The sequence below is a fragment of the Zingiber officinale genome, chromosome 10A (assembly GCF_018446385.1).
Source record: "Zingiber officinale cultivar Zhangliang chromosome 10A, Zo_v1.1, whole genome shotgun sequence".
NCBI lineage: Eukaryota > Viridiplantae > Streptophyta > Magnoliopsida > Zingiberales > Zingiberaceae > Zingiber > Zingiber officinale.
The window spans coordinates 93,226,822-93,244,361 of NC_056004.1; the positions used below are offsets into that span (position 1 = coordinate 93,226,822).

At 36.6% G+C, this 17,540-nt stretch overlaps 1 protein-coding gene across 2 annotated transcripts; it reads right to left on the reverse strand.

Annotated features, from left to right (window-relative positions):
- Positions 1–13,049: 13,049 nt before the first annotated feature.
- LOC122028201 lies at positions 13,050–14,462 on the reverse strand. Of its 2 annotated transcripts, none has more exons than XM_042587229.1 (4): positions 14,349–14,456; positions 13,763–14,146; positions 13,539–13,681; positions 13,050–13,458 (listed from the first exon to the last, which is right to left on the reverse strand). In XM_042587229.1, exons 2-4 carry the CDS (start codon positions 14,019–14,021, stop codon positions 13,354–13,356), a joined length of 507 nt encoding a protein of 168 aa, XP_042443163.1. In that variant the 5' UTR covers positions 14,022–14,146; positions 14,349–14,456; the 3' UTR covers positions 13,050–13,353. The 2 variants fall into 2 exon arrangements, with proteins under 2 accessions (XP_042443163.1, XP_042443164.1); XM_042587230.1 differs by having other exon boundaries at positions 13,056–13,458; positions 13,539–13,678; positions 14,349–14,462.
- Between the last annotated feature and the right edge of the window lie 3,078 nt (positions 14,463–17,540).

The window sequence follows — 17,540 nt, forward strand, 5'->3', positions numbered from 1 at the left end:
GGTCCAAGAAGTCTATTTTGTTGAAGTATGATGGACAATGGGTTGAAAGTCATCCTAAGAATCACAAATAACTTTTGGTCAGAACTCTAAATTTAGAATAATATTGATTCCTCAAACAATACTATTTTAAATTAACCAACACCTTAAAACACCGTGAATTTTGTATGTCACGTTAGTGTGGACGATACAAATTCAACATTTGTAAAAGGAGGGTTTTAACCCATTAATTTTATTATCTTGTCAACCTAACTTTTGACAAATAAAATTAATAGTTGGTATTATTTGGTCACACAAATAATAGCAATGACTCCGCTGGGGAGGATACTATTAGATGTGTCTAAGTGTACACCATTACTTGACACTAAGTCCATTAATAAGATTATGCCCTTCCGTTGGGGAAGATCACACGCTCTTAATTAACTTCCTATAGTCATCCAAAATCGAAGTTGTTCTAGTGATCCGCGAACAAGCTCATCCGTTATGGAGGAAGGCACTCGAGCCAACGCCAAGCTTGTTTGCATCACTTACAAACCAAGAATGGAGACCATGGATTTACTTAAAATCCCTCTCCCACTTAGTTATTTATAAATGAAGAATTTTAACTATGCTAGCCTACTAAACTTGTAAACTAACATGCACACACAGCACAATATAAAAGTAATAAATAGAAAATCTAATTTTCAACTATTATGGCTTTTATCTTTAATTGTCCTCCGTGTGTTGTCATCCAAAGCTGCTGCCATATTTGGCCACCGCCACCGGGTCTAGTCGCATCCATCTTGCTCCGAGTTCCGCTGCGCCTCTGGTCCTTAGAAGGTTCCACGCTTTGCAAGATTCGATCCATGACATAAATAGAATTTTACATTTTGATCCTATATTCCATAAAAGGAATGTACATGTATCTAGATCAAAATAAAATCCTAATAAAACTAAATACAGCCTTCTGTATTTTAATACAATCATGCACACACATATAAATTGCCCTTGACATGTCCAAGGGTCCAATCACACATAATTAACTAAAAGCCATAATAGTTGGATCCTGCATCCATAGAGTTAGCACATCCTACTATTAACCCGCCTAAATTATGTATGACATGCATAATTAAACTAAATACCAAATACACGAGGCAAAACCCTAGCTCGATACCAATTGTTGGTTGCTACTCGAAAGCCTATAGGTTCCACTGCATAAAAATTTTGTACAAAGATCGAACCTTTCCTAGCTACCATGTGTTCTTTTAAATTAAATTTTGGATCTCTGCGGAACTTAACACGCTTGATCCAAAACTTAATCTATTTGTTCTTTAGGTTTTGACTTGGATCTCTCGGAACTTAACACGCTCGACCCAAGTCTCCTTAAGTTATTAATTCCATTAAATATTAATTTCCATAAAGGTTCCCAAGATCGACGTGGCGAGGCACATGGCCTTCTGGATATGGGAGCAACCACCACCGACTAGACAAAACCTTTAATAGAAAGCTAATATTTAATTTCCTAAAATAACTTTAGGTTAACCAAAGAGAACAATCAAATCACAAGGAAAGAAAGAAACAAAAGAACACAACTTCGAAAAACATATTGAAATACTAGAACGTAAGCCTCTTGTATTTGGTATTATTTCCATAAATAACTAGCATGATGCGGAAATAGAAATTACTAGTTATACCTTGTAGAAAAAACCTCTTGATCTTCTACCGTATTCCTCTTCTAACCTCGGACGTTGTGTGGGCAACGATCTTCCAAGATGAGAAACCACCAACCACCTTCTTCTCCTCCAAGCAAGGTTCGGCCACAAAAGAAAAGCTTCACCAAGGAGAAAAACCAAAATACTAACCAAGCTCCAAGAGATGCTAGCTTTCGCTCCTTCTTCTTCTTCTTCTCCGAGTAGTATCCGGCCACCACAAGAACTCCAAGGGAGAGGGAGAGGTTCGGCCACCACAAGAGGAAGAGAAGGAGATGATGGTCGGCCACACCAAGGAACAAAAGAGGGAGAGGAATAATAGATGTTGTGTCTTGTGAAGGCACCCTCACCCCTTCTTTTATATTCCTTGGCCTAGGTAAATTAGGAAATTTAATTACAATAAATTTTCCTTAATTTCCTTGACATGATTTAATTGAGAAAAATAAAATAATATTTCCCCAATTAAACAATGATGGCCGGCCAAATCAATAGGAAGCAAATTGGACAAGTTTCAATCAACAATTAAAACTTTCCTTATTTGTTTCCGGAAATTTTAAAAATAAAATTTCTCTTTAAAATCTCTTCATGGTTAATAAAAGGAAATATCTATAATTTTAATTTTATTAACATGTGAATAATTTTAAAGAGAAAATAAAACAACTCTCCAATCTACAAATAAGGAAAGAAATCTAATCTCTTTCTTTAATCTTTTGTAAATTTTTACAAGAGAGATATTTTAATTTTAATTCTCCTTTAAATTAAATCTTCCACATAATAATAAACATTAAAATTAAATTTTCTTTTTAATTAATTATGGACGGCCCTACTAGCTTGGGTTCAAGCTAGGGCCGGCCACCTTAAACCCAAGCTTAGGCCGGCCCTAGCTTGGTTCCCAAGCTAGCTTGGCCGGCCCCCTTTAGGTGGGTATAGGTGGGTATATGTGGGTATAGTACTCTATAAATAAGAGACTACGATAGGGACCGAGAGGAGGAATTGGTTTTGGTCTCCCGATAAAATTAAGCATCTCATGTTCGCCCCGAACACACAACTTAATTTTATCAATGATAATTCATTCCACTAGAGAACTATCATTGAACTACCGCATCAATCCCAAATTACATTTTTGGGCTCCTTCTTATTATGAGTGTGTTAGTCTCCCTGTGTTTAAGATATCGAATGTCCACTAATTAAGTGAGTTACTGACAACTCATTTAATTAATATCTAAGTCCAAGAGTAGTACCACTCAACCTTATTATCATGTCGGACTAAGTCCACCTGCAGGGTTTAACATGACAATCTTTATGAGCTCCTCTTGAGGACATTATCAACCTAGTATCACTAGGACACAGTTTCCTTCTATAATCAACAACACACACTATGAGTGATACCATTTCCCAATTTATCGGGTTTATTGATTCATCGAACTAAATCTCACCCATTGATAAATTAAAGAAATAAATATCAAACATATATGCTTGTTATTATATTAGGATTAAGAGCACACACTTCCATAATAACTGAGGTCTTTATTCCTTTATAAAGTCAGTATAAAAGGAACGACTTCAAATGGTCCTACTCAATACACTCTGAGTGTACTAGTGTAATTATATAGTCAAGATAAACTAATATCTAATTACACTACGACTTTCTAATGGTTTGTTCCTTTCCATTCTGGTCGTGAGCTACTGTTTATAATTTATAAGGTACTGATAACATCATCTTCTGTATGTGACACCACATACTATGTTATCTACAATATAAATTAAATGAACAACTACAAATAAATGTAGATAATTAGACCAAATGTGATTCTTTATTCATAATGAATGTTTACAAAGCTTAGGCTTTCAGTATACACTCCAACACTAGCCACTCAGAGCACCTTTCTAGGTCGGCCTTCAACTGAGCCTCTTCCGCTGTCAACTACTCAAGGTGAGCCCGGGAGGTTTCTGAGGGGCCGCTCAAAGCGCACAGTTATTGCACTTCATACTCCAAGAAGGCCAACCTCTGGCACATGGCCAGGCTTTCGACCCAAAAACTACAATAAAAATAGGTTAAAGAATGTCGGTCGAGAAATACGCAAGCAAACATAATGATAGTATATATACTCTAGTGGACTTTTGAGCATATCCATCTGCGAGCTCTTCAAGTGAAATGGTCATCGCATGGACCCGTGCATCAGCCTAGACTTATGCTAGCAGTCCTTGAATCCTAATCTAGTGTTCGAGGGAGCACATCTCAACGTCGTTTGGATGATGCCACTCGTCTTTTGGTAGGTGAATGATGGGTGTTATGTGTCTCTGGTCACTCAGACCTGATGGCTTGGATGTGGCTTGTCCTGTGGACCTGGGCATGAGGGAAGAGCGGATAGTGGGCACATGGGTGGCCGACAAGGATGACTGAGTTGGAATGAATGCAATGGGCGGCGCGCATATGGTCCCTAGTGGCAGCGCGAACAGCGAGGGTGTCCGGTCGGATGAAAGAGTGGTAACAGCGGCCACCTCTTACTCAGGAAAGACGAGAGCTGGAGTCTTGCCCTGCTTGGAAGGCGGACGTGAGGCGAAGGCTTGTAGTGAAAAGGTAGTCGAACGGTATGAAGTTTTCCCTCGGTGCCTCTTGCATCATTGGATCAATGGCTCACTCGAGGTGGCTGACTCTAAGGGTATCGCGATCGGCGCCATTGATGGCCGCTCGGGGTGGAGCTCGGCTGTGGCCACCACGGCATCACTAGCCACTGTGTGGCTTACTCCTGCCTTGCTAGCCACCACATGGCTTCCTCCTACTTCTCCGATCGGATAGTCGAATTGGTCGACAGGCAATAAGCCATGACTTTCTAGCCCGACAACACCTCAAGCGTGTGACGGCAGGGATCGAGACGCTGTTGGACACAAACAATCTAATGCCGGAGATTTATGGGTATTAGTTGAATTTAAGCTACACTGAATTAAATTCAACTTACAGTCGAAATGACCTGAGCAGATAATCTCAGGCTGCCAGCAACAAATGGAAATTTATATACATTAAATTCAATTTCTCCCATAAAGCAAAAAATGGAAATTAATAACACATCTTCTAACTCTAATAAGAGAAAAGAACCTTCGGAAATTAACCAAACATATTTTTGGCATCTAAGGCTTGGTCATATTAACTTAAGTAGGATTCAAAGGCTTATAGCCGATGGACTATTGGGTACATTAGAGTTGGAAAACTTTCTAGCCTGTGAATCTTGCTTGAAAGGTAAAATGACCAAGAGACCTTTTAAGGCCAAGGGGTATAGAGCCAAAGATGTGTTAGAACTGGTTCATTCTGATTTGTGTGGTCCTATGTCTATCCAGGCAAAAGGTGGTTTCGAATACTTTATCTCTTTTATAGACGATTATTCGAGATACGGATATATTTACTTGATGCGCCGCAAGTCTGAGTGCTTTGATAAGTTTAAAGAGTACAAGGCTGATGTGGAGAAATGTCTTGGTAAAAGTATCAAAACACTACAGTCTGATCGTGGTGGCGAATACCTCTTGGGAGAGTTTAGGAATTACTTATCAGAGGCAGGGATTCAATCCCAGTCGTTTGCACCTGGTACACCCCAACAGAATGGTGTGGCAGAACGAAGGAATAGGACTCTTATGGAGATGGTTAGATCAATGATGAGTTATTCAGAATTACCAAGTTCGTTTTGGGGATATGCTCTGGAAACAGCAGCGCACATTCTGAACTTAGTACCCTCTAAATCAGTACCTTCTATTCCCACAGAATTGTGGAATGGGTGAAAGCCCAGTCTAAGACATATTCGGATTTGGGGTAGTCCAGCACATGTACTGAAAGCAGATGCTGATAAGTTAGAATCTCGTACAGAAGTTCACGTGTTTATGGATTATCCTAGAGGAACGAAAGTGGTTTATTTTATAGTCCTAAAGACCAGAAGGTCATTGTTAGCACCAATGCCCAGATTTTAGAAGAAGACTATATAATGGACCACAAACCCAAAAGTAAAATTGTTATAGAAGAAATAAGAGAGGACACATCTACTTCAGTACCAACAGTACAAGATGAAGTATCACAAGAGACTAGAACACGTGTCACACATGATATACAACCACAGACAGTGCATCGTCGTAGTAGGAGGGTTGTGAGACAACCTGAGATATTCATGTTTTTGGGAGAGTCTTCAGACTTGATCCTGGGTAAACATGAACATGATCCCCGGACATATGACGAAGCACTCCAAGATATAGATACAATATCTTGGCAAAAGACAATGAATTCTGAAATAGAGTCTATGTATTCTAATAAGGTTCGGGAGCTTGTAGAACCACCGGATGGTGTAAAAACCGTTGGATGCAAGTGGATCTACAAAAGGAAAAGAGGGACAGACGGGAAGGTAGAAACCTTCAAAGCAAGGCTTGTTGCGAAAGGGTATACTCAGAAAAAGGGAATCGATTATGAGGAGACTTTTTCGTCGGTAGCTATGCTTAAGTCTATCCGGATACTCTTATCCATTGCCGCTCATATGGATTATGAGATTTGGCAAATGGATGTCAAGATAGCTTTCCTTAACAGAAGTCTTGAAGAAAACATCCATATGAAGCAACCAGAGGGATTCATTGAAAAAGACAAAGAGCATCTAGTATGCAAGTTGAATCGGTCCATTTATGGACTGAAGCAAGCTTCAAGATCTTAGAACATCCGGTTTAACGAAGTAATCCAGTCATATGGATTTATACAGTGTCCGGATGAGTCTTGTGTATACAAGAAGTGTAACAGAAACGTGGTGGTATTTCTTGTACTATGTGTAGATGACATTTTGTTAATTGGCAACAATGTCAAAGTGTTATCGGACGTAAGGGTATGGTTGTCCAAATAATTTGATATGAAGGACTTAGGAGAATGTGCACACATTCTTGGGATCAAAGTCATAAGGGATCGCAAGAAAAAGATGTTGTGACTATCTCAAGCTTCATATATAGATACAATCCTTACTAGTTTTAGCATGCAGAACTCCAAGAAAGGTTTCTTACCTTTTAGGCATGGAGTAGCTTTATCTAAAAAGATGTCTCCGAAGACATCAAAAGAGATAGAGGACATGAAGGCAGTTCCTTATGCTTCGGCTGTGGGAAGCCTAATGTATGCAATACTGTGTATGAGACCTGATATCTGTTTTATCGTGGGAATGGTTAACAGATATCAGACTAACCCTGGACAAGGACATTGGACAGTTGTAAAGCATATATTAAAGTACCTGAGAAGGACTAGAGATTATATGCTAGTTTACCAAGCAGACGATTTGCTCTCTGTGGGTTACACGGATTCGGATTTCCAATCAGATAGGGACAACAGTAAGTCTACATCAGGCTATGTGTTTACTTTAGGAGGTGGAGTCATTGCATGGAGGAGTGTTAAGCAGAAATACGTTTCAGACTCAACCATGGAAGTTGAGTATATGGCAGCCTCTGAGGCAGCCAAAGAAGTTGTATGGCTCGGGAACTTCCTAATGGACTTAGATGTGATTCCTGGTTTGTCCAAAATCATCACAATTTATTGTGATAATAGCGGTGCAGTTGCAAACTCGAAGGAACCATTAGCCCATAAGGCGAGTAAACATATAGAGCGCAAGTACCACCTGATACGAGACATCGTCAAGCGAGGAGAAGTTGTCATTACCAAGATTGTATCAACAGATAACCTGGCAGATCCTTTCACTAAGGCCCTTCCGGGAAAAGCTTTTGATCGGCATGTGGAAGGGATGGGAATCAGATGTATGGTAGCAGATATGACAGCTTAGTTTTTTAGTATAAGTGGGAGATTGTTAGAGTGTATACTAAAAGCCTAGCTTTTGTAAACATTTATTTATGAAATAAAAAGAATCACATTGGTCAAATGTCTACATTTTATTTGTTAAGTGTAGTTGTTCAATTAATTTATATCGTAGATAACATGGTGTGTGGTGTGACACACAGAAGATCATGTTATCAGTTCTTTATAAATTATAAACAATTGCTCACGACTAAGATGGAAAGGAACAAACCATTGAAATAGTCGTAGTATAATTAGGTATTAGTTTATCTTGACTAATAAATTACACTAGTACACTCTAAGTGTATTGAGTATGACCATTTTTGGTAAGTTATTTTTATACTGACTTAATAAAAGAACTAGACCTTAGTTATTATGGAAGTGTGTGCTCTTAATCCTAATATAATAACAAGCACATATATTTAGTATTTATTTCTTTAACTTATCAAAGGGTGAGATTTAGCTTGATAAATCAATAAGCCCGATAAGTTGGGAAATGATATTATTTATAGTGTGTTGTTGATTATAAAAAGAAATTGTGTCCTAGTAATCTAAGTTGAGAATGTCCCCAAGAGGAGCTCATAAGGATTGTCATGTTAAATCCTGCAGGTGAACTTAGTCCGACATGACAATGAAGTTGAGTGGTACTACTTTTGGAGCTAGATATTAATTAAGTGAGTTGTCAGTAACTTACTTAATTAGTGGACATTCGTTATCTTAAACACACGGAGACTAGCACACTCATATATGAAGGAGCCCATAATGTAATTTGGGATTGGTGCGGTAGTGCAATAATAACTCTCTAGTGGAATGAGTTATTATTGATGAACTTGAGTTGTGTGTTCAGGGCGAACACGAGATACTCAAGCTCAACTGAAGGTGAAAACCAGTTTCTCCTCTAGGTCCCTGTCGTAACCTCATTAAAGCCTCAAGTCCACCCATATAAAGCACTTTTTGGTGTCCAAGAAGAGGTCGGCCCATGGCTTGGTGACCAAGCCAAAGGGGCCGGCCAATCTCCTTCACAAAAGGGCCGACCCTTTGCTTGGTGTCCAAGCAAAGAAGGGTCGGCCATAATAAATTCAAATAGGAGGGGTGTTTTGAATTTTTAAAATCTTCTCTTTGTAGAAAACTACAAGTTTTAAAAGAGAGTTTTTAAAATATAAAACTTTCCTTATTTGAATTAGGCCACATGGTTTAAAAGAAAATTTTAAAGTTTTAAAACTTTCCTTTTTTAACCATCCTCATGGTTTTAAGAAAAAAGGAAAAGAAGTTTTAAATTTGAAATTTTCTAACCATGTTAAAAAAGAAAATTTTAGAAGAGAAGTTTTAAATTTTAAAACTTGGTTTTAATTTCTAAAATTTTCCTTTTTTAACATTCACTTTAGGAAATTAAAAGAGAGCTTGTAAAATTTTATAAGAGTTTTTCTTTACTTATAAAATTTTTACAAAGGTTATTTCTTTCCTTATTATTGTGGTAGGCCACCCTTGCTTGGTGCCCAAGCAAGGGGTCGGCTAATCAAGTTAATCAATCCATGTTTGTTGATTAAATCAATCAAGAGGAAAGAAAAGGAAAAATAAAAAGGAAAAAACAAAATGAAGATTTTAATTTTTGTAAAAAGTCTTTCCTTATTTGCCTTGGGCAAGTAATATGGGAGAGGAGGCCTCATGAGATAACAATTCTTATTCTCTTATTGGTGATCCTCTAGTGGCCAACCCTCTCTCCCTCTCTTTTCCCTTTGCTCTCTTTTGCTCCTTGGTAGTGGTGGTGGCCGAAACATAGAGAAGGAGGAGAAGCTCTTTGGGTGGTGTTCATCTTGGAGGATCGTCGCCCACACGACGTCCAAGGCGAAGCGAGGAATACGGTAGAAGATCTCGAGGTTATTAGCATACAAAGAAAAGGTATAACTAGTAATTTTCTTCCGCAACATACTAGTTATTTTTCTTTGTAAGAATTTCAAACACAAGAGGCATTAGATTCTAGTTTTTCGAATTGTAATTCGAGTTTGTGTTTTCTTTTTGTTTTTCGAATTTGTGATTCGATTGTTCCTTTTGGTTAAACCTAGAGTTATATAAGGAAATTAAATATTAGCTTTCCTTAAAAGATTTTGTCTAGGAAGTGGTGCTTGCTCCTATATCCAAGAAGACCTAATGTCTCGCCATGTTTAACCTGGAAGCTAATTTTGGAAATTAATATTTAATTGAATTTATAACATAGGTTGATTTGGATCAATAGTGTTAAGTTCCACTTGCGATCCAAATCTAAACCATTAAGAACAGATAAGTTAAATTTGGAATCAATAATGTTAAGTTCCGTTTGCGATTCCTAATTTAACTTCTAAAGAACACAATAGGTTGTTTAGGAAATGTTCGACACTTGTACAAAATTTTTGTACAGTGGAACCGGTACGATCTTCCTAGGACCAACCAACAGTGACCCTCGACTTTCTTATTCTTCTTAAAAGCCTTAGTTATACTAGTCTTCTCAAGGTTACCTCTTGGGATAACTTCCCTTATTTTCTTGATTTGACTCTTGTACGTATAATTGGTTTCATAATTATATGGAACTCTATAATAAGATGACACATTCTCTTTGGCCTTTGATTTGTATCACAAACATCTCTTGTCATTGAATGAATCTTGTTTATCTACCCTTCAATCTTGTTCATTTGACCTCTTAAAGATATCTCCATTCTTTTAAGGGTCTTTTCCAATCTATCTTGACCTCAAAATTTAATTTTCTATTCTTAAATCCTTACATTTAGATTTTTTTTTTTTTTTTTTGATTTCTTTGAGTGTTTGTCTTTTTAGGTATATATCTAAAAACCTTAGATTTCTTGCTTAGACCATTTTCTACCTTACTATTCTTAGATAAGGTATTTCTAGCATGAAATGACTTATAATTTTCCTTAAAATTTTTATGCTTTATATTTTCATGATGAATAACATTAAAATGATAAAGATTAGATTTAGCATTCTTTTTATCATTATTTAAATAAATATCATTAACTAATGGTACCTTAACTTTGTTCTTTGAAGCTCCCCCTTGAATTAAGCTTCCTCATTTCTTCTTGGTCGAATTTTTTCCCTTTGGACATTGATTTCGATAATGTCCTCTTTGATTGCAAGAAAACACAATGTATTCCTTGCATTTTCGTATCATGGGGCCGACCTCTTTTGGATTCTCCTTCATCTTGTGAGTCATTTGAGCCTTCTCGTTGGTCAATTTTGAACACTTACTCTTGTAGTGTCTATTTTTCCTACATTTAAAACATATAATTTGATTTTTACTTTTATAATTTGAAATTAATATACCTTCACAAGTTGCGCTTGTAGAGGTGGCACTTTCTTCTTCCTCATTGACTTCAGATGATGATGTTTTTTCTTGTTCCGACGTCAATGGTCTATGCTCCTCCTAATTCTTGAGGTGGATGCTTCTTGAATTTCTTCTTCGGATGTTGAACAAATTTCAAGTTCTTAATCCTCTTTCTCTTGATCGAATGATTCTCCCTCTTTGAATTTGTTTTGATTTGGAAAAGTTGAGGGATCTTCATGAAGCTTAGTCAATTTCCTCCATAACTTATTTGCATCCTTGTATTCTCCATTTTTTCATAAAATAGAGCTCAGCAATAAATTAATTAAAATTTTAGTTACCTCGTCGTTTGCCTTACACCTCTTAATTTGCTCCTCGGTCCATTTTGTCTTTAAGCCTCTTGGAGCTTCAAAGCTCTCTATTAGAGCAAATCATTGCTCTATCTCCATCATAAAGTAATTTTTGACCCTTGATTTCTAGAGATCGAAACTCTCCAATCTGAATGGTGGAGGTGCTTGAGTGTCTTATCCAAATCCGTCTCGAAAATCCATTTGAAGTTGAGCTCTTTGATGATGAATCTTTGATCGTTGAAATTAGGGCTTAACTTCAACTCCTTCCTCTAGCTCATTGCTCTTTCGGCGATTAGTCCAAGAAAAGTGATCTCACTCTGATATCACTTGTTAAGAAAAGTGATTAACTCCAATCACTTTGTCTTGTTGATTTGTTGCAGTGGAAAAACTCAAAATAATGTTAATGTCCGAATTTACTTGGTATCCTCCTCCTTAAGATGACTAATCTAAGGATTCACATAATGCACATACTCTACTATGAAAATTATTTTTTCTCAAAAATGAGAAAAAATAATCCGAAAGTGAAAAAATCTTGTACAAGCTCATAGCAAAAATAAATATATAATAAGAACAAGGAAAATTAACTTGCCGATATCTTTTCTAAATTATTATCTAAATAATGTTTCAGCGCTAGCATGATCTTCTTTTAAATTTAACGGAGGTAGATAAAAGATAATTATTCTCAAATCAAGTTAATACTCGAACGTAATAATTATTAGATTAAATCTTTTCCTTATTAATGGGTCAATTAATGGCGTCCTTAAATCTGTTATCAATTGTACCGCTTACATGAATAATAATCAACAAATTTTTTTTACATCTTTCTTCTTGTCCAATTAATTACTCTTTCTTAACACAACGTATTACAAGGATTATTTTTTGGTGGCACAGTAATTCTAAGGGTGTGTTTGATTCAAGTTATATGTATAGCCTTGGTTATGTGATTATCAGGTAATCACATAATCAAAGTTATCGGGAATAAAACATAACCAAATATTGTTTGGTTCAACCTAGGTAATGCAACAAAAACTTGTTTGTTTGAAGGTTTTAATGAATACCTTAGTTTATATTTTACCGTATTACCCTCAGTTACAAAATCAACTATACATATTATTATTATTATTATTATTATTATTATTTATTTATTTATGTTTTTTTTACTTTTCTTTTTCTTGTATATATTTTTTACTTTTTTATGTTTTTTTTAATGTTTTTATATTTTTTATATTATTCATATTTATATTTTTTTATTTTTTACATTTTTTAAATTTTAAATTTTATTTATTTATTTTATTTTTAAATTTTTTATTTTTAAAATTTTTAAATTTTTATAAATTTTTTATTTTTAAAATTTTTAATTTTTTAAAAAAATTTTAATTTTTTAAAAAAATTTTAATTTTTTAAAAAAAAATTAATTTTTTAAAAAAAAAATTATTTTTTAAAAAAAATTTTAAATTTTTTTTTAAAATTTATTTATTTTTAAAAATTTTAAAAAATTTTAAATATTTTTTTTACATTTTTTTATATTTTTTCCATGTTTTTTCTTATCGGAGGGTATTTTTGGTATAAAAAATTTGTTAACCCCGGAATCAAGAAAAACCTTAGTTTTATGAGGTTTTCCGATTCCGGGCTGCATGACCCTTTTGCTGACATGTCGGGCATGGAACATTACTCGAGAATCATCGAATACCTAAACCAAATAAGATTTTTATTGATAACCTTAGATGGATAATCAAGATTATCAAGAATAACCCTGAATCAAACGCACCTAAGAACTAAGAACGTTGGTCATTTGTCAAGCTTTTGTAAGTTTCCCAATTTAAGCATGATCGATGAAAAACTTAGATCACGTTGATCATCTACCGGATGAATCGATTTGAAAAACTGAATACATTAAAAAAAAAAAACACCTCGAATTTGGAGTCTGTGGACCAGCACACTGTGATCTTGACTTCCCAACAATACTATGGGCCATTTAGATTTTCACAATCTATTGCGTTTTTGTTTTGGTGATGTACCTGCGATCTTGGTCATTGTTCATACTTCACTGTGAAACTACAATCCATTCTTAACGTCTACTTTTACATAAATTTACAAGACCTTCTTCATGATGATCCAAGAATTCTCATTTCTGACGCATCTAGAAGAACTTCACAGCAGACCTGTTGAATCTTATCAAGATCTGTGTGGAAACTGCACAAGGTTGTGGCTTTATTAGCTCACTGCTTCTGAGATGCTCTGCAGGGAAGGTCTCCAATGGCGGCCTCTCGCCGCCGCCTGTGTGCTGCTGGTTCGCCGGTCTCTGTCCTCCCTTGTCATCTGAATCATACCATGTCCTCATAGTTTTCTCAGAGCAAGCAGTTACTGAAAATACGAGAATAAGATGGGGAAAAAAAAACCTGAAATTTGTTTTCTGAATCCTCCTGTTGTTCCTCTCGAGCAGTCTCAACAACCTGCGCATTTCTTCTGTGTTCTTCATCGCGTTGCAGCTGGTTCTTCCTGAGCTTGTCGTGCTTTCTTTGCATTACAGCTTGTGTAACTTCTGGCCGATCATCAGAATGTCTCACCATTAGCTCACAAGCAAGAAATCCACAATTGCAAGCTTAAATCCTACGAGAAGAACCTTGGGAGGTGATCAGCCGGTAGACTTGGCCGAGCAAAAGCATGTCCTTGGGCTTCAGCAGTCGCACGCGGGTGAACCTTACGATGCCGCCGCCGTCCTGCTTCTGCTCTGAGACAGAGTGCGTGACAAGGGCCACGCAGTACCCCGGGTTGCTCTTCATCACGTCGGCGGCGCTCGTCGGCCAGTAAAGCCTCTCCACCTTCCCTCCGGGGTGTTGAATCACCACCATGGCCACCTCCGACGCTTGGCAATTCCCCATCTTCGCTCCCTCCCCTTCAATTCCTCTGTGGATGCAGGAGCAGAATGGAGGAGGAAGGATATAGCCAACTCCACACGTGGCACGATGTCAGTGGATGCTGAGGATGTTGCGGGGCATGTCAGGCCCTGCAGAGCATGAGGATGGGGATGAAAAGGGTTCATGAGTTATCATCTCTGCGCTCCTGCACAGCACAGTGCTGCAACAGGAGCGAACAGCAGCAAGCAACCAAAAAGTGTGAGATTCTTCTAGTTCATGAGAGCATACGAGTGGAAACGGGTCACAATTACTAAGAACAAGATAAAAAAAAGAAGTCACTGAATCACTCACGGAGGATTAACCTCTCTTGGAAAAGCTATTCCCCTTTTTCTTTGGTGAGTCGTTCTTGCCTTGTTATTTTGCACCATTGAGTTCTTGTTCATATCTGATTCCAAGTGTAATCTTCTCTTATGCACACGGGAAATTGTAGGGATTTGAAGCATCAAATCAGTCAACAAAAAGTTATTCTAGCCGCTAAAATCAACAAACAAAAAGCCAAGGCAATCAAATCTTTGAAGGTCAATGGTAAATTATGATGCTCTTCATCTGTTTGAGCTATTCCCGCAACCGATGTTGCTAAAAACTATGTAGCGTGACCACCTTTGTTTGCGTGTGTATTTTAATTGGCCTACCTTTTTTTCAGGCCTTGTGATCACTGATTGCAGTCTGTTGTCCCACACTAGCATTTATTTTATGAATGCACTTGTTTCAATTGGATTAATTAATGCATAAAGAGAGTCTCAGTTGTTGATTATCTAATGTTCTAGTTAAACATGGTCCAAATGTAAATGCCACTAACTTGCTTGTATTCTGAGTTCTTATCAAGTTTAGATTAAGCCCACCATGCAAATATACTTCTTTGGCAAACAATAATAACTGATTAAGTAGTAACATAAAAGGTATGTTGTCATCAGCCACCACTACAACCTCCAATTTTTATCTGATGGTGGTTGTGTGCTGCTGATAGATATGAAGTGGTCCTTCAATAAAAAAAACTCCTTAAATACTATTTATTTTCCTTCATTGTATTTTAATGTACAAGGACTAGACAAGGTGACTTGTAAGAGCACCTTCAATCTTTATTGATGATTTTGCAAAAAAAAAAAACTTATAGGTATGATGTCTTAAAATATCAGTTTCTTCTGTTGGTAAAAGCATAGTATTAAACTCTTTTATACGTTTCTCTTGATTCAAGGTAAGGTAGTCTTCCTCAGTGTCAAGGTCCCCCGTCCCCTCATTGGGCTCACATGCCGACTGAATGCCATTAAGAGGCCATGTGAAGTGTTGGAACACTCACATAGCACTCCAATCTCAATAACCTAAAGGTAGCCTTCCATTCCATAAAGCTTAGAATTAAGATATTCTTATTTCTTACCACCTTAAAGTTGGTTTGTTGAACTAGAGAAACTGGGTCTTTTGTAATAGTTGTCTAGTTGGTTGCATGATTAGAGTCAGGTGAATGCTATCTTGGTCCTCTCAATCTTTCAAACTCGATTTTAGCAGAGGATCTGCAGAAATTTCAAACAAGATCCCTGTCCAATTCACACTGTGCGACTTGATGCATTTTATAATTTGAGTAGGTTGAGTTAGGTCTGTATGCAAACCATAATAGGACAACAGGCAAATCTGAACCTTTAGGTTAGGCTTGGAACCCTATCTCTAAAGGACAAATAAAGCTTGAACTCTAGTGTCTGTGAGCTTGCTTGTCAGCAGAGTTGTGTTGCAGTTGGTCTGGCCATGGAACAAGTACAGCAACGCACCAGAATAGAAAATATAGAGAAAGCATGGGATGTGCAACAGGAATCTGCGTTAAAAATATAAAAAGTTTGGCAAACTTGGAGTGTGCCAGTAGGCAAACCTTTCTGATTACATTACATGTTGTGCCAGGTTCCAGATTGGTGGTGATATCTTGTGATGGCATTAATGACTACCTGAATTTTTCATTTTCTTTCACCTCCTTTCTAGACAGATTTCTTAAACTGTGCCCTCTCGTTTTCTATCAGCTCCTTTTTTTTATTCAGTTGGCACAGTTGGTAATTCCACGAGTGTTTGTTCCAATAGATATTAGGATCAATTCACAGAGTGTAAAATATCTCGTTGGATGTCTGACCTCTCCCTATAAAGGATTGTTGCGCTTGAGCAAAATACCCCTATGATTTATATGCCTGTATCTGACCATGGGGCCAACGATGTTAGGCTGTTTAGGATGAGCGATATCTTTTACTCTAATTAATGACTGCTTGAGTTTTCCATTTTCTTTCACCTCCTTTCTTGACAGATTTCTGTACCATCTCTTTTTCTATCAGCTCCTTTTTTTACTCAGATTTCTTGTACTCTACCTTGATCCTCTAGAAACTCTTAAATAAACGCTTAAACTTCTAAAACCTTAAAGAAGGCATCCACCTGCTTAGCAACAACAACAACAACAACAACATGCATAAACAAGGCATACTGTGAACAAGCCTAACAACACCATGCATAAACTCTTAAAATCTCAAGAAAGATATATCCATGGTAAAATATTACATGCTTGAGCAACATAAATCCACTAAACATTTATATTGGGTAAGTATTTGACAAGCTACATTTAGTAAAAAAATACCAACCAAAGACCGTATATTTAAAGAATATATCCACAATAGACATATACCTATTTTACTCTCTAGGTATATATCCATAGTTTAATATTACTTATTTAGTAGTGAAGAGTCATCAAATTTGAATATTTTTCTTGAGGTTCTAGGAGTCCATGTATAGTCTTGGTTAACATTTTTTTATTATATATAATCCGTCAAAGACTTACCCATAGTAAGTGTTTGGTAGATCTATAGTGCTCAAACAAATAATGGTCACTGTGGATATCTTCCTTGAGGTTTTAAAAGTGTTTACAAATGGTCTTTGTTGGCTTTTATCACTGCATATAGCACATCATATATTTATCCACTATAAGTGCTTAGTGTACCTTTAGTGCTTAAACAGATAATGATAATGTCTTATCATGATCTCATTTTCACAAATTCAATGATACTGTTATTGTCATAAATGATAAAAAAAAATCAGATGAGAAAAAAAAAACTTTTGAGAAGTCAAAAGTCAAGAACATATTGTGGGAATTCTAAAAATATTTTGAAATTGTTGGTTTGATGAAGAGTCTCTTGCAAAGCAGGATAAGATTGCATAACCCTTCCTCGGGACTTATTGACGGGAGCTTCATGCACCGAGCTTCTCTTTGATTTAATGGAGAGCATTTTAGGCACAAATGATTTTGAAATTTAGAAAGTGTGAAGCCTTATTGCAACTTTTTGAATTTTCTTTGACTGAGACAAGGGCCACGATTCCTATTGCATTAATAGTGGTACCTTTTGAACACTTGAAGCTCCATGATTGCAGTCTTGTAGCTGCCACCACTTAATTTCAAGTGCAATGCTGGATCTGTCGATGCCAGCAAACACCATTGGATGAATCGAAGGGGATAACTTGGGG

Coding starts and splice junctions, on each gene's coding strand:
- LOC122028201 (XM_042587229.1), bottom strand. CDS start 14,021: ATGGGGAATTGCCAAGCGTCGGAGGTGGCCATGGTGGTGATTCAACAC. Junction 13,682..13,762: donor CCGGCTGATCACCTCCCAAG/GTTCTTCTCGTA, acceptor ATGATCGGCCAG/AAGTTACACAAGCTGTAATG. Junction 13,459..13,538: donor ATTCAGAAAACAAATTTCAG/GTTTTTTTTTCC, acceptor GGTATGATTCAG/ATGACAAGGGAGGACAGAGA.